The sequence below is a fragment of the Morus notabilis genome, unplaced genomic scaffold (assembly GCF_000414095.1).
Source record: "Morus notabilis unplaced genomic scaffold, ASM41409v2 Scaffold1187, whole genome shotgun sequence".
Classification (NCBI taxonomy): Eukaryota; Viridiplantae; Streptophyta; class Magnoliopsida; order Rosales; family Moraceae; genus Morus; species Morus notabilis.
In genome coordinates this window covers 86,925-104,509 of record NW_010360569.1, presented here as the reverse complement: position 1 = coordinate 104,509, position 17,585 = coordinate 86,925, and the positions used below count along the sequence as shown (strand labels likewise).

Below are 17,585 nucleotides of genomic sequence, written 5' to 3'. Positions count from 1 at the left end.
GAGGGGGGTGGGGGAGCTATAAAAAAAGAGGAAAAAAAAGCTGAAAAAGAAAAATGAAAAGAAAAAACTAAAAGGTCAAGGAAACAGTGGGGCAACAAAACGCCCTCCAGAAGAAACCTATTCTCTCTTTTAAGGAGAGAACCGTCGGAAAAGTATTTATAGGAGGTATATTTGAAAATATATAAAAATCAAAGGTTGAAAGATACAATAAAAACAGGTAAGGGAGGAAAAAGATGAAAAGAAAAAAAACTAAAAAAAAGAGCTAAAAAAAGGAATAAATAAATAAATAAAGGGGCAACGTGCCCCCCAAGAAACCTATTCACTTCTTGAAGGAGAGAATAGATAGATATGCATTGTTTCCTACTACATTCGTCGTGATACTTTGTCTCCTTTGTTTCAGAGAAATGCCATCTCGACTTACAATATACTGAATGAGGAAAGTAGGATTGTGGCTGCTGCACTAATACCATATGGAGTTTCTTCATGATGCATAGACTCGATGTAAGACAAACATCCATGCTCCTTCTAGTGTTCAATAGTTTTGATCAACCAAATATTGAGTAGCCAGAAATGTGTTCGCTTCTATTGGATCCGACAAACAGTTTCAATGCCGAACAGAACCTGCTCTAATTTGTGTAGCGATTAAAGGTGGCATCATGGGGACGGTTCATGTGTTTCAATTTTGACATGTCTATTAGAGAGGCTGGGTGAAACCATGTCAATATCATCCAACGCTTTAATTTTCCCCTCCCATTATATATAGTAGCTGGTCAATCCATCTCTACAAGACTTGGTAGAAATATCATAACTCTAGAGAAGATACACGGTTTTGATGATAGCATTATAGTTGTTGTGCAACGCCGTATGTAGTCATTGGTTTCTATTGAGTTTCTTATTGTTGGCAACTATCGGACTAACAAATTGCAACAATGCAGATTTATATATATGTATACATATTTAGGAAATCGATAACTAGAAATAAGGTAGATTTTGTTCAATGGCAATCGAAATTTCGGAATTTTAAGCAACAAATTCTGAGATTCCAATTGCTTTTTAGCTTCATTGTTGCTAAAAGGTGAAAATTTTATCTGCTCTGTCCTCCTAATTGTTATTTTTAATCTAAAATTTAAATCTACTTTTGTCGCCGCTAAAACGTATGGTTATTTGAATCACCTTACTTGAAAGCTCCTTCATTTCTTTTTCACTTTTTTCCTCCTTGCATCTCCCTTGTCCGCTCCTACCCGATCTCGAGCTTCGCCGTTGCCCTCTTGCTGATGTAAACCATACAAGATTTAAAAAAAAAAAAAAAAAAAAGACTCGCATGGTTGACTCTTAAAAATAATGTGAAATCTTAATTGCCTTCTTGATCATTCAATTAAATGATCAAATTACCCCGATTGAAACTTTAAACACATATATACATATATATTATCAATTTTCATATAATCTGAAATTTCTCTCTCCACCCCTCTCTCCTCTCCGTCCAAGTTCTGGCAAGATTGAATGAAGGTTGTGGTCAAGTGCTATTGTCGTATATGGTTTTATCCGAAAATTCATGTGAATGAAGGCTGCTGCACTTCTGGTCCGATGTAGAGCTATCTTCTCTGGAGCTGGCAGATCTAGTTCCGCATTATCAATTCCACGAGATCACCATTGCCATCGCAGCCAACTTGATGAATAATGCCTTTCAATAACCAGAATAAAACCCATACGAAGCCAACTTCTTTGCAAAAGCATTGGCTACACAAAAATTATGAGATATTGAAATTAACTTTTTTCCTTCTTTTTTTTCCCTGTTTTTTTCAGGCATTTAGAAAATGCTTGGCATCTTTTAGATGCAAATACGTAAAAAATGAAATAACACGAAAAAAAAACTTGCTTCTCCAAGTAGTACAACGATTTGGCCTCAATATGATTAAATAAAATCTCTCCAGGATTATAATTGCTTCTCCAACCCTTGTATAGAAACAATATTTAAGCTACGTCAGTTCCTCCAAATCTATGCTCGAAAACGACAACATTACCATGACCTTGAAGCGTGTTGAGACTTCGCCGTTTCCTTCAAGACAACACCCACAATTGCTGCCTGCTCAAGGCATTCATCCTTGTGCAATGCATCCAAGAGCACAACACAAGTCTTGCTATGAATCCTGAACCCTTTCAATCGAGTTTCCTCGAAAAGCGCATACGCGTCTATCGCCCTATTCGTGATGCTCAACCCTTCTATCATGGCATTGTAGCTAGCCGAATCGGGAGTTCCACCACTCGCCTTGAACCTCTCGAAAAGCCTATTCGCCTCCACTATGTTCCCGGCCTTTGCTAGTCCCGATATCATGGTGGTGTAGGTGATTGCATTCGGTTTCAACCCAAGTTTCTGCATCTCTTGCCAGTACACGAAAGCCTTGTTGAATTTCCTAACTCTACAAAATCCATTTATCAGGATGCTATAAGTTACATGGTTTGGAGCACAATTCAAGTCCTTCATCGACTGAAAGCACACGAGGGCCTCGTCGATCTCATCAGCTTTCACGAGGGCGTCGAGCAAGCAATTCCATGTGTATACGTTGGGGGTCAAACCTTTCTGCATCAACTCTTCCATTATTAAGTAGGCTTCATCAACTCTACCCACCTTCCCAAACCCATCAATCAGACTACTGTAGATGACTAAATTCAACTCTATACCCTTTGACTTTGCTTCTTCAAAAAGCATGTAAGCTTCATCAAGCCTATCAATCTTGGCAAGCCCATCAATGACAGAACCGTAGGTAACGACAGTTGGTTGGTGACCCTTTATCTTCATTTCCTCGAGAAGCTGGTACGCTTTGTTCACCTTGCCCGATTTGCAGAATCCATCGATAACAGTGTTGTAAGCGCGGGTATCCAAAACACATCCTTGCTCCTTCATTGCATAAAACAACTCATAGGTCTCATGTGCAAAACCAGCTTTTACAAGGCCATGGATTAGGATCGAAAAGCTCCTCACGTCGGGGTTGAATCCTTGAGCCTTAATTTCCTTAAACAAAGCTTTACCCTTCTCAATTTCACCGGCCTTGAAAACACAATCCATATAGGTATTAAGGAGCATCAAATCAGCCGGACAACCCCGGCGCACCATTTCCTTGTATATTTTGTGACCATCCTCTTTCCTGCCCCACTTGAAAAAGTTCATAATGAGGGATGTATACAAAACAGCAGTTGGAACCCAATCAGTGTCCAACATCTTTTCGTAAAGCCTGTAGGCATCATCCACTCTTCCTTGTTTGCCGAGGCCATCAATAAGAGAACAAAATGTAACCTCATCCGGGGTGCAAACTTTGTGATCCATCCCGTCGAATATCGAACAAGCTGCATCAATCTTCTGAGCTTTACAAAGTCGATCAATCATTATGTTTGTAGTCATAACATTAGGATACAAACCGGCTTCTTTCATGGCATCCCGAACCCACAAAGCATCCTCGAGCTTTCCCTCTCTGCAAAGCATGTCTATTAGAATGTTATAAGTTGGAAGATTGGGCACTGCATCTTTCTTCATCTCCTCGAAAATCCTTAACGCTTCATCTACTCTTCCCTTTCTCCCTAGACCGGTGAGAATGCAATTATATGCAATCACACTCGGAATGCAGCCCTTTCTTTTTTGCCTCTCTAGTAAGCTGTAAGCTTCATCAAATTTTCCGGCTGAACTATAGCCCATGATCATGGTGTTGTATGCATACGCACACGGTACTGTCCTGTTAAGGTCCATCTGTTCAAATAAATCAACAGCTTCATTCAATTTGCCGGCTTTGCAAAGAACTCCTATCATGCTGGTATACGTAACGTCATCGGGCCTTAACCCGTGTGCCTGCATCTCATGAAAAAATTTCCAGGCCATATCCACCTTACCAACCTTACCAAAACAATCTATACAGACATTATAAAGAACAATATCCGCATCAAGCGAGTTGCTCTTCATTTCATCCAACAAGGACAGGGCGGCATCGACCCTTCCTTCTCTAGCAAAGACACGAATTACGGTCGTAAATAGGTGCACACTTACTTCATAGCCTAGCTTCTGCATCTCATGAAAGAGAGTGAGCACGAGATCAGCTTTATGAGCTGCGGATAGAGCGCCAATCAAAGTCGTGTAAGCTGAAAATGCCGGGCGGAATTTGAACCTCCTCATGGTCTGTATTAGATCAAAAGCTTCTCTCAGTTTCTGTGACTTGACACAGCTTAAAACTAACTCAAGACTAGCATAATTTGACGGGCCAATTCCCGCTACACTCATTTCTTCCAAAATCTGCTCCAACCAATTGAAATTTCTACTCCTAGCCATGACCATCAGAAGCGAATTGTATGCTTCCGGACAATGTGCTTCGTCAATTTGTCTCTCGGACCAACGAAAATAGTTCACGGCTAGATTTATGTCCTTAAGTCTCCTCAAGACTCGAATGACGGATTCGGGTTGAGGTTTCCCACAATTCACCAACAGAGAATTCTCAAGAGAAGGTCCCCAGGGACCACTCTCCAATATCTGGCATATCTCATCAACTCCTTGTCTTGTACCTTCAGCTTTCACCGAATTTTCGGGCACATCACCATCCACAAAGGGAACAACTTTCCCTTCAGATTCTGAAAACGATCCATTCGACGAGAATGGTCTAGAAAAATCATAGATTTTACGGACCTTGAAATCAAAACGATGTATAATTCCTGCAGTAGAAATAAAATTATGCAAATGGTAATTAGAATCTTTTTGTAAGTGAAAAAATGGCAATAGACAAGAACATTATCAGTTCAAATTAATTTACCACGATTTCTTAAGAACATCTTCATGCATGCACGTCCAAGCTATACCATCATAAATGAAAGTTTACTTCACAAATGCTTGTCCCCAGAGAACAAAAATAAATAGTTCTGAAAGGCAAAAACAAAACAAGAAAGTAAAAATCCGACTTAGACCTTTAAACAAACACATAGAGGGCTATAAAAGAAGCTTTCTTCAAATATTTAAGCACAAGACTTCTCTAAAACCGAATATCTACAAAGCTAATTTAATAAGCTTTCCATGAGCTCATAAAACTATATAATACGTCGTTTTCAATGGCATTCAATGCTTTATATATATATTTACATGTATGTACGTACGTATGTATGTATGTATATATACTTGTATTATAAGAGTGGAAATTTTGAAACTTTTTAAGCTAACATTCAACATTAATATAGGAAAAAGAAAGTTTGATAACAAAGAACCCAGCTAAAACAATAACTAAGGCTCAAACTCGTTCGATTTCTATGATAAAAGTTTAAATCTTTGCAATTGAAAATCGCAGAAACAATAACAAATGCACCAGAAACAAAATAAAATATCATTACTTTCATCAAAATTTCAAGTTTTTTCCCAAAAGTAAACGGATTATAAATACAAAAATAAATAAATAAATAAATAAATAAACGCATAAATTCCCGTACATTTTATATGATCTTTCACAGAGAGAAGTGGACTTACAAGCAAAACAGTTAAATCTAATGCTTTGTATGATAAGAGAGAAGAAAAGAAAGGTATATAACCAAGGTGAGGAAAATAGAGAGGAAGGAAATGATCTTTCTCTTATTATGTTCGTAGTCCAGTCCTAATTTCCCATAGTGGGAGAGATTAAAATTCAGGTTATTTGAAGGATTTGAAATCCCGCTTCCAATCTTTATCCTCCTCTTTTCTCTCCTACCAAACCAAAATCCTTTCACTAAGCCCTTTACCACTCGCCATCATTCCGCTTTTTCCTCCTACCAAACAAGCTCTAAAATTCAATTTGTAATCACATAATGAGAGAAATTTAAACATGTAGAACCAGGATCGAAAGATTATCAAATTACCTCTCCCGCCCGTTCGGGTGTGAAAATAAAGTCGGAAGGGAAGTTTCTATCAAGAGCAAATTGTGCTATTGGAGAAGGCAACAACTTTTCCCCCCTATCCCTTCTTCAAGGTGGCTGAGTAACAATTGCAGCAACCTAGATAGACATTACAACTATAATCAAAATCGAGACTTCCATTTTGCAGAAGCAGAAATAAACTGAGAAAACGACAATAAGAACCAAGTAGGCGTCCATGTGTGCTGTGCAGTGGAACCGATGACCATTTTTCAAAGTTCAAAGTTGAAATGTCATTGCCAGAAACAATGCCAATAATTGCAGACAGAGAATTTCCACGATGAGAGAGAGAGAGATAACTGACCGGAAAGAAGGAGGAGGTGTTGATGGTGAGGAGAGATGTCTCTCGCTTTTCGGCAACGAGAATCGGCGGCGGCAGCGAGAATCGGGAGCGGCGCCAGTGAGAATCGGAGTCGGCGACTGCGAGAAGCGGCTAGAGAGAGAAGGAGCGAGAGAGAGATCTAGAGCTAGAGAGAATTTCTTGAGGAGTGGAAGGCGACGGAGGAGGAGCGGCGGCTGGAGAAGAAGGCAGAGGAGAGTTTCTGAAGAAGATGGTGAAGAAAGGGAATAAGGGCGTTGGGGATGGATCTGCCGAGTATAGGGATTCTCAATTAAACGTGTGGGTGTGTTTTGAATTTTCAGGGAGGGTAGGTTAAAATATTTTTCTCACAAAAATTTTGTTCTTTTTTTGTTACTAAATAGTTGGTAGTAAATATTTATGTTTTTCGTTACTAAATATTATTTTAGTAGTTGAAAGTATATTTTTTTGCTACCAAATTTTAATTTGGTAGCAGAAAGACATATATTAAAATTTTTAAAAAATATATATTTTGATGATAAATATATTTTAGACTCATTGTTTTAGTAATATTTTAATAAAAAATATAATTTTGAAATTAAAATACATTATTCTATGTTAAAAAGTAATCAAATAGCAAGAACATGTACTTAATTAACAAGATTACATATATATATATACATGAACATGTCTCTTGTTACACCTACACAAAATAACTAAATTATAAAATAATTGTTATACAAAATATATTAGGATCTGTTATGTGGGAAAATCCACGAGACACGTTAGACGATGACCATGCTCCACGTGTCCCAGTGCCTGCCCCGCCACGTTATCCTCGACGCCCAAGAATATTTTTTCCTCTCTTGACAACGCGAGAACCGAATGCACAAGAGGTATACTGACGATCCCATTTGCCCGGTCAGATACTAAGTGCTACGATGGGGTCGGCGGCACAGAGCGCAAGCGCCGAGGGTAAGCCATGAGCAATAGGGCCCACACCCTGAGAAAGGGCCTTAAGGGGACACGTTGGAATCCCAAGGTGGCATCTGGAGTTGGGCGAGGTCAGATGTACAGGGAATGATCACAAACCCCCTAAACCGCCTAGAGCAAATCAATCGGCATTACAGAAGATCTGCAAAGCCGTAATAGGAGGACAAATTGGGTGAGTGAATAGTCCCAAGGACACTGATAGGCTACAGATTGGACAGGCAAGAGGGTAGCCCACTCGAGTGAGTGAGCCAAAGGGGAACCGTCAAAGGAAAAAGCCCACGGTGGGAGAGAAGATGTCTCTGGGCTATAAATAGAAGAAAACCCCTGAGAGGGGGGGTTGGCTCTCCATTTGTTGATGTAATCTGTAAAGAACCAAAGAAGTGAAATATATTACAGTGGATGTAGCTTTTATTCTATAAGGGTGAACCACTATAAAATCTCTGTGTATTTTATTTTGTGCATGAGATATAGTATTCTTATTCAGTAACCTACCTAAAAATACAACCACACTCTCATATTCAACAAAAATACTAGTTCCGAACCGGTAACCAAGCGGGATACTGCGGGGTAACCTGGTACGGCTTTGTTGATGAAATTTGACCGTCAATATTATCATATTGGTTACATATCAAATATAAAAATCTAATGATGATAAGAATCTAATTTTATAATTAATTTTTATTAATTTTTTATCAACTATCTAATTTGTTATAACTGTTGATTTATATATATCTTATATACTTAAAATAAAAATACTTATTGATAGGTAAATATTAGAGTACCTATATTAAAACCACACTCATATATGTATACATATAATATATATATATATTATTATATAAATTATCCGACCATGCTCTATGTACTAGGATCATGCGCTTCTTCCTCTAATTAACAATTATCATGTTCTTCACAAGGCCCTTAAACGTGCTTCACTGATTCATTTAAGAAAAAACTAGTTTTGAGAACGTATTTTGTATTACTGTATCAAAGAAAAAACTAGTTTTGAGAACGTATTTTGTATTACTGTGTTAAGACACTTGAAGAGTTTATTATTTATTAGATAAAGAGAAATTTATTTATAAAATCATTTAAGAATTTTTTTAATTTATTTTTTTAAAAAAAGGGTTTTTAAAACTTTAGTTGAAACAACACTCGTTTTCTTCTTCCAAAGACTTATGAGATGTTTAGTTCACGGATTCAGAACCATGATTCATGATTCTGATTTTTGAAATTTAAATTTTTTTTGGGAGAAAAACATTGTAGAGAACTAAGAATCATAATTCAGAACCATAGACGAACCCTTGAAACAAACATCCCATTAGTAGCGAAAGAGATTTATATAACTGTAAATTAAAAGAAGACGATTTAGTATATAAAAAATAAGTGTAAAGAAAACTTTTGATATAATAAGAATTACAGAAAAATAATTAAGTGAGGGCACATTTGAAGCAAATAATTTTAACTATTGACAAAAAAGATTAAATAGAAACACACGTGAAAGAATTTATTCTCATAGGAGTAAATTGAGGAAAAATTTTTTAAAAAAATTGCTCTCTGTAAACAAACATTTGCAAAAACAAAAAAAAAACCATAAAAACAAAAAGAAATAAAAATGTGAGAAGTAAAAAGAGAAACAAGAGGGGAGGCGAGGGCTGCCACATGACAGCTCAAGAAATTCTCATAAAAGCACCGTAGAAAAAGAGATTTGTCAAATTATTTTAAAAATAAGTTTTTACAATTTTTACACATTACTCTTGATTAAATTCCTTTTTGACTAAATATAATATTTGCCTAAAATGGATATTAACAAAAAGTAATGGGTAAAAATCAGACCCATGGTAAGTTTCAACAATTTTCAATTTTCTCTTCTTCAAATTCAACCGAATACCTAAAAAATTTGGGCATTTTACAACAACACCATAAATTTTAAGCTTGAATTGACGTATTCCAAAAGGCATAAACTATTGCAGATAATATCGCATTTAAAGATATTTAAAAATCATAAAATCTTTAAAAACACAAATATATACATAAAAAAACCCAAAATTCTCATAAAATCTAATGATATTGAATAAAATATATTAAAATATAAGTATAATTTTACTCAATATATAAAATTTAAATAATGTGACTGTAGTTTATTTTATAACAATTTTAATACTTAGCCCAGAATTTCTCAGGACTATTTCAGTGAGTCCTCCTGTGGTGAACAAAAAGATATAGCGATCAAACTAAAGATTTTGATTCCAGTGGGAATAGCTGTGATCATGGTAGCTGGTGGAATCCACTTTCTTGGCTTGACAGGAAACCTTAAGACCTTTCGGCTTAAAGAAATGAGGAAAACAACAACCTTAGTCATCCAGAAGGAATTTTCTTATTTATCTTTTTCCACGAATAAAGTGTCTGATAAAATTCCCAACAATTAGGGGGGGGGGGGGGGGGGGGGCTTTTGACTGATAGAAGTATCCGCTTTTGACTGATAGAGAGCATCTCTCTTTTATTTCATCTGGGCAATCTACGTTACCGAAGGTTAGGCCCAAACCCATTAGCAATTCAGCTATTCGTAGACAATACCAGATCTTCCCAAAAAGAACCTTCCAAAGCATCACCGTCCCTCCGACGAAATCAAAATGGTAAACAAAACCCTCGCCATCGTCGTTCTCCTCCTCTTCCTGGCCGGAGCTCCGACGACGGAATCTCTCTCCTACTTCCAATACCAGACGCCCTTCTCCCTCTCCCACTCGCTCCTCACGCGCGTGGCCAACCTCCGCGCCGCTCGCGGCGACTACGCCGGCGCAAACCGGGCTCGGACCATGGCGGCGAAGCTGGAGCCGGCGACGGGGATGGGGTTCTGGCGGCTCATGTGGTCCGCTGGTTGGGACTATGTCAGGAACTATGCCTGGAGGGACTTGGGCGCCTACTCGGAATTGATCGCCGCCGTTTCCGACGCGAACGAGTTGCTCAGTTGGCTGGGCGAGTTGACTCGGTTTGAGTCAGACTCGGAGCGCGTCGCCTGGGTGGGGCGAAGTTACCACTCTGTCCTCAGAGTCTCTAGGTCGCTGCTGGCTCGGCTCCTCAACGTGTTTCGCCAGTCGGTACGTCGTCGTTTAGTCTGTTTCCTATTTGTTGATTTTATTTTAATTCCTTATTTACCCGCTAAACTTCCCCCTAAAAATTAATTTTTGTATTTGTTCCCCGAGTTTTAAAATCTTTTACATCGAACCCAATGATTAGAAATGAAAAAACACGTGTCTTTGAGAAATTTCAATATTCTAATCTAAACCTAAAACAGGATATCTCAATTTGTCAACTCCTTAAATCTGTAAAAAATAGAGTAAAATTTAGCACATTGGAACAGTTTTTCAAGGTTAGGGATTTATTATTAAAATTAAAACTTTAACGGTAAGTTGTTAAAACATTACAAGTTTAGAAGGTAAATGTGCGAAGTACTGTTTTTTTTTTTTAATCAAACCAATTTATGTGCTTTTATGCATATAAAAAATCAAACAATTTATGTGTATATTGCATGGACGTTTCCAAAAATTTATGAGCTTTATAAAAATAAAATAATGTTGCTAACTTCACAACCATTTTGTCCGTTCAAATTGAAATTTATCATCACGGTACAATACATTTCTGGGAAAAAGTGTATAATTTTCCTTAAAGTTACCAAAACTATGTTGATCTATATTAGGCATTGGAAATTACTTGCAGGGGACGTTGAGGGAAGTGGTGGAGACAGTTCAAAGAGAGGTGGTGGATGGTGGGTTATTGAGAGATTGCCTTGAATTGGGCAGCAATGACTTGAAAGGCTTGATTCAAATACTCAAGGATTTGGGTTTGCAATTTGTTTCAACGCCTGACAAGAGCCACGCTGATTTTTGACATTGGGAAATGGGAAGAAAAGAACTCGTCACAATTAGTATACACATTTTTCTATCATTTTCAATCAGGTGATGTAATCTATATCATGCTTAAGTTGACCTTCATATACTACTTCCAAGATACGTACAGAGACTGACAAGTGTTTGTATGTTTTTGCCTAATTTGCAATTCCTAGGAACAAGAAAATTTGTTTCTTCTAAGTTTTTGTATTTGGAAAAGAAACGGGTAGGCGAGTTAAGAATGTAAGACGTGAGTTTCAGTTGTTTTCTATGTTTAGCACCAATCTGAAGATTGTTGTAGCTGAATAGAGTAAACCCTCTTGCAATTTTTATCTCTTTATGGTTTGTTGGAGTTAACATTAGGTTTTCAACAATTCTTCGTTACTATGGAATGCGTATAAATGCACAGGTATATAATACATATGTCATGTTGGTGTAATTTCTCCAAAAGTTAGGAGGCAAAAACATTGCAATAAGCAAAGAGTTTTAGCTGAAAAAACAAAAGAAAAGGGTATTTAAGAAGAAAGCATGGCCAACAAGGGAGTGAGATAATACTTGACCGATCTGGGGGACCAAGCCAACTAAGAAGCTGCTTGAAATGGAGCTTTGAGGATGACAGAAACCCCAGTTTTTTGTTTTTGCGTCCCCTCATAAACATGTCATGTGGTGAGTGAGAGGCTGAGATTGGAGTACAAATGTGCTTGTGTAGTGTTTTGACGTGTGGCATTCTCCGTCAATTATGTCACTCGTTTGGTACCCAAAAATACTTTATTTTGTCTATTCCTTATGCTAAAATCACATGGTTGATTTAATGCAATGCATACATAATTCCTGATCGATCTTATCTTTGCTTCATTGTCACAGGATCTTATTTATTAGATCAAGGATGGGAATTGAAATGTGGGGACGATCTTTACACTATTCTAACCATGTATCTTTTTCTTCTTAATATTGTTGATTTTTGGATTTTTTTTTCTTCTCCCTCTTGGTAAGTGATTGTTCTTGAGAATGGGCATATAAAGAAATATTTTCGTCTTAGATGAAGCATTAAATGTGCGTGGTTATTATTATAATAGCTTAGAGCAGGATGGTATCCTTAAGACTGCAGAGAGATGCTCTGGGTTTCTGTTTGTTTTGGAGGCACTAGTCTCTAGGTACTCTGTTCCAAATTTGTGAAGTTTACAGTTTTGCAATGTTACGGTTTTAATCTATGGAATATACAGTGGTTGAGATTTCAAGTTGAAAGAACTTTATCGGCGAAGATCTTTTCTTTTCAATATACAGTGGTTGAGATTTGAACTCCACGTTGATAAAAAAAAAAAAAAAAAAAAAAAAAAAAAAAAAGATTTGAACCCCCCCTTTAAAAAAAAAAAAAAAAAAAAAAAAAAAAAAAAAACAAAAACGAGATGTATTCTAACGTAACACTTCCGGAGTCATCCACACTCGCAATACAAAACTGCAAAATATGTCGTACTTTCAATGCAATTCATTTGCCGTATCATTTTAATTCCTCCCATATTCATGGTCAGAGACAGGAGTAATTTAAATATGTTCTAATTTCTTTGTCCTAGTGATCAAATTCAAACTGTCCTTAGATTCTGTAAGGTGTAATATTTGATTGGGATATTTATATTTTTATACCTTTTGTTTTAGATTTATTCAAAATCTATACTTTTAATTTTTGATCTCATCAAATGTATACCTTCAAATTAGATCTATATTTTATCTTGGTCAATAATTGATTTTAACCTTTAAAATGACTAAATTGTCCTTAAGAAAAGGAAAAAAAAACACTAAAACTTTATAATATTATGATAATTAAAAATTAATAACACAAAAGAAACCCATTTGAATGGTATTTTACATATTTTAGAGGTCAAAATTGTGAGTTTAAAGTTCTTTTTAGGTTTTCTTCTTTTTCTATGTTTTTATTTAAGGGTATTTTAGGTATGCTGAAGGTTAAAATTGAGGATTGACGGTAAAAAGGTATAAATTTTGACATTAAATATAATTTAAAGGTATACATTTGATGATATTAAAAACTAAATATATAATTTTTAAATAAACTCAAAACACAAAATATTAAAAGGTAAATATCCCTATTTGATTTGACCGTCAACAAGTTACAGCTTAGCCTAAAAAATTTATTGACTAGCCGGGATCTACTGTTGATTATCGTTGTTGGCTAGAATGCTAAAAAGACAACATAATATGTTATACATCGCATTAAAGTTCCCCACCAAAACCACTTCAAGAACTAACCTTTGATGAACTAATAAAGAACCCAATTCCTAGCTTTTGGAATGAAGACATTTCACCACCTAAATAAGATAATGCTCTTCATGCATAAAACACCTAAGGCATTTTAATGCAATGTATCCATATAGATTAGCGAAAATTGATCTCAGAAGACTAGTATTGACATAAACAAAGAATTGCTCTACTTTGGGGTTGTACTACTTTATCTGGCAAATGACTGATCAAACTATAGAATATACTATATGTCGCAGATAGTTTTAGTTCTATTTCTTACTTTTCTTGAGCATGTACACAAAGATATATCCATTGCCCTTAACAGTCTGAAAAGTGTTCTTATGAAACAACATGAATGGACAAGAAATAATATGCTATAATGATATAATCTCTAATTTAGAAATATGCCTGGTAACCACCGACGCGAGAGTCAATTGCATGTCGGCAAGGACAGCTAATTATGCATGCAAAGGGTGCATAACTGCATTCATAATGCACTTTTTCTTGATAATCATTTTAAGAGAAGATAAAGCTTTCTGGATGCGAAGCTTTAACTGTACATAAAGGGAATCGACCATGCAGACCCATGTTACACGGTATGACTTGTGAGTCGCCAACATTAAATTTAGCCAACTACCCCCTCATTTATTGCATGTAGTTGGCGCTCTCCTCTCTATACAGCAAGTGTCAACTCTTAGACCAAGTAGTTCTTAATCTACTGGTAAATAACTCTTCCCACATTGGGTGCATTTTTATCGTCAATCTTGACCGTGGATTCAAATATCATATTTAATTTTTGTAGTACAAAATGGGGTTTAACCAAACACATTATGTCGCGTACAGAAATGTTAATTAAAATACATTTTTTTTAAAAATTAAATATCATAACGCGATCAATTAAACACCATTTGAGATACTAAAACTCAGATGTGAGTCTAAATCCCTTTTATGCACAGACTCATCATTTCCTATTTCCAAAAATCATACATATATTAATATAGCTTTCTCTTTCAAGACCAGCCTGTTTCTTAGTTAAGCTTTCTGGATTACACTGAAAGGTCTGGAAGATGTATAAAAGTGAACGCGAAAATAAGAGTACTGAACAGTTCCCGGTGCAAGGTCAACAGTGTATTACTTCACTATTACTTGCAATTGACATCATTCAAATGCCAATATATGTGTCTATGTGTATATATATATATATATGTTTTGTTCATTTTACCGATTTGAGTTTTCAGTTTTAGGTTTTACAGTAAAAAGCTCTCAGAAAATGTCACATTTAATTTTTTCTGCTACAGTAAAGCTATCAAAAAATGTCATATCTAACTTTTTCTACTACAGTAAAAAGTTTTCAGAAAATGTTACATCTTGATGATCATAAGTTGTTCTTCTTGGATCAATTACCAGAAAGAATGGAAAACTTCACATTCCACTGACTGATTTAAGAAGCAAAAAAGTAGGTCTGAAAGCACACACTAAACCATTTTCGTGGACTCTTTGCATTGCATCATTGTTGCTGTTTTACCAAGTAAAAGCTTTCGAGCATACCAGATATATTAAGAAAAAGTCAACTTTTGTCTTAATTAAAGATCAGTTGCTAAACTTAAATGGGCACTGAATTTTAATAATTGGTATTATTTATGGTAGGGTCCCATATATTGTTTCAAGTACAGTCAGATTCCAACTTACAAATGTTGAAAATTTGTTCCACTATCAAATTAACTATTAGAATATGAAAACCAAAGGCAGTTCACTTCACCTCCTATTATTATTAGTCTAAACTTGTAAAAGGATTAAAAAAAACTTATATAAGCTATCAATTAAGCAAGTTGTCTTGATTTAAACTCTTAAAATTGCTCTCCATAGTATGAGTGCGTTGAGAAGCATTGATTTGCATGCAAAACCTAGCTGTTGCCCTATATAGTTAATTGGCTTAAGCTTTAATTAGGAAGAACTAGTAAAATAAGACCAATAAACTTGAGCTATTAGAATAGGTAATAACGGAGCAGGATACAATCACACAAGGATCGGTATACACAACTTGAAAATTACTTAATAAAAAGAAGAATATTTGTATACATGATCTTGAATGCACAGGCTATTTATATATATATGTATATATATGTATATATATATATATATATATATAAATATGATAACTCCTTACGCTGAGGAGTAGTTTTTGTTTCTTTTTTTTTTTTTGAAATGAAGAAAAAGTTCGAGAAGGGGCCGATCAAATTAGTATACCTCGTAGATGTTACTAAAGAGGTTTTTTTAGACCTTGATAAGAATGTTTATTGAATGCCTTATAGTCGGATCGTACCTTTGAATGAGGAGCGCATCACCTCAGCCTTACGGAATGTACTAACATGTAAGATGTAGTTCTAAGTACTTTAAATCTAGTATTAAGTGGGCATGCGTAAACCTTCACATTTAAGACTCAAAAAAGAGAGCTACATAACACTCGAAACTCTGACTATAAGCGTATCATGGTAGTTCATTATCGTTAGGCCACCCCACTCAATTGTCATGGTGAGGAGTACTATTTGAACATCCAAACTATAGTCAGCTCTCAATAGATTAACACAAGCAATTGACTTCACATTTTGAAACGTTCAATATTATAAATGAAGAGAATACTATTTTTTGTTAGCATATATATAATTAAGTTATAAAAAAACCGAAAGGCTAAGCATGCATTTTTGTGCAACATTACACTTTAATTCTGATCAAACACATGGAACACCTATATACATTACTTGGAATCAAGAAAAGAAAACCTCATTGAATTTCAGAGCAAAAAGCGGGTGCTGTCAGAGAGCTAGATTGCCGATCTTTGGCCTTAATTTGCAAACAAAAAATTAACAGTAGTAGTATGGCTCACATTATCTCCGCGTGAAATTAATGCTTCTAACCAACTCTCTCAACTGCAAAAGCCAAAGCCATCTGCACATATATCTCTTTATTATATATAGCCATTTGAGCTTCTTGCTTTTATGTAACTCACACAAAAAACACACACAAACCATTCTCCTCACACTTGCATAAATTGGGTCATTCTTCTTTTTGAGCTTTTTGAGCATTTTGGATTCTTTTGATTTGCTTTTTGATCAAATTATTGTAAAGCGTGAAGTGGGGAATTATAATATTATGGGGGAGGGAAAGAGAATGTGGAATGTAATTGTGTGTGTGGTTTTGGGAGTCATGAGCACTATGTTGAGTTTTGGGACAAGGGCAGAGCCACAAGTGCCTTGCTACTTCATATTTGGGGACTCTTTGGTGGACAATGGGAATAATAATGAGCTTCAGTCATTGGCTAGAGCTAATTACTTGCCTTATGGGATTGATTTCCCCGGTGGACCCTCTGGGAGGTTTTCCAATGGCAAAACTACCGTTGATGTTGTTGGTGAGCTACCTTAGCTTCTCTCTCTCTCTCTCTCTCTCTCTCTATATATATATATATATGTATACACACACACACACACACACACACATACATATATAGCTATTTACATCTATCTTTCTCACCAGATTTCTCGTCTTTTCTTTTTGGTTTTATTCTGTGTTTCTTATTTACAAGGAATTAAGCAGCACATGCATGGCTTAATCATGGAGCTATTCTATAGAGTTAGGAATTTATAGAGTACTTATTTAAGGCAACGGTCACTACTCATGTTGTTCCTTAGTCCTAATCATAGTTGTAGGAGCAGACCTTTGGACTTAATTTGCATGACCTTTGGTCAGTGTAAATCATTTACAAATTAGCTGCCAATAGAAATGGGATGATAAAAACTATAACTATTTTAATATATGTGTGTGTACTTAAAAAATAAGTCAATTATCAATTTTTTTTTTCTTTTAGGAGAAAGTCAGTCACTCAGATGTCTACTATTCATGATTTGTTGTGTAGGACACCGAGATTTGTCTTAATGGCAGTGATTGTTTGCAATTTGCAAACTTAACATATCTCAGAAGGGGCCACGCGTATATAATAGAAATATATAACCCCATTAGTCTTAGTCTTCTTCCTAGATCTGATTAAGGAGTGAAGTTTAACTTTAACTAATTATATGTCTTTTGTAGTAAAGCACATTATAAGATATTATTTTAAAAGGCAAAATAATAAGAGATCTATAGTTCTATACAAAAGCAAAATTTTGCCCCTTTTCCCTTGTTCGGGTGTCCTTAAATTAAGTAGTCCTTAATTATACAGTCCCCGGTCATGTATATATATATATATATAT

General features: G+C 35.7%; 4 protein-coding genes across 5 annotated transcripts in view; 3 read left to right on the top strand and 1 right to left on the bottom strand.

The window, feature by feature from the left end:
- The window catches only part of LOC21398699 (NADH dehydrogenase [ubiquinone] 1 alpha subcomplex assembly factor 3), a 3,677-nt gene extending 2,772 nt beyond the window's left edge, over positions 1 to 905 (top strand). Inside the window, exon 5 of the mRNA XM_010096811.2 lies at positions 401 to 905. Coding sequence (XP_010095113.1) covers positions 401 to 487 — 87 coding nt within the window. The 3' untranslated portion in view covers positions 488 to 905. The remainder of the gene's footprint in view (positions 1 to 400) is intronic.
- Positions 906 to 1,306: 401 nt separating this feature from the next.
- LOC112091354 (pentatricopeptide repeat-containing protein At3g06920-like) lies at positions 1,307 to 6,545 on the bottom strand. Its single transcript, XM_024164780.1, has 4 exons — positions 6,215 to 6,545; positions 5,857 to 5,991; positions 4,791 to 4,896; positions 1,307 to 4,692 (listed from the first exon to the last, which is right to left on the bottom strand). Exons 3-4 carry the CDS (start codon positions 4,813 to 4,815, stop codon positions 2,021 to 2,023), a joined length of 2,697 nt encoding a protein of 898 aa, XP_024020548.1. The 5' UTR covers positions 4,816 to 4,896; positions 5,857 to 5,991; positions 6,215 to 6,545; the 3' UTR covers positions 1,307 to 2,020.
- Positions 6,546 to 9,655: 3,110 nt separating this feature from the next.
- LOC21398697 lies at positions 9,656 to 12,065 on the top strand. 2 transcript variants are annotated; one of them, XR_002902100.1, is made up of 3 exons: positions 9,656 to 10,299; positions 10,919 to 11,157; positions 11,953 to 12,065. XR_002902100.1 is itself a non-coding variant. In XM_010096809.2 (2 exons), the coding sequence occupies exons 1-2, from the start codon at positions 9,835 to 9,837 to the stop codon at positions 11,087 to 11,089; spliced, it is 636 nt and encodes a 211-aa protein (XP_010095111.1). In that variant the 5' UTR covers positions 9,656 to 9,834; the 3' UTR covers positions 11,090 to 11,394. The 2 variants fall into 2 exon arrangements, 1 of the variants encoding a protein (XP_010095111.1); XM_010096809.2 differs by lacking the exon at positions 11,953 to 12,065 and having other exon boundaries at positions 10,919 to 11,394.
- A 4,290-nt stretch (positions 12,066 to 16,355) lies between these two features.
- LOC21398696 (GDSL esterase/lipase At1g29660) overlaps positions 16,356 to 17,585 on the top strand; it is a 5,926-nt gene continuing 4,696 nt past the window's right edge. The window contains 1 exon segment of the mRNA XM_024164776.1: positions 16,356 to 16,777. Coding sequence (XP_024020544.1) covers positions 16,492 to 16,777 — 286 coding nt within the window. The 5' untranslated portion in view covers positions 16,356 to 16,491.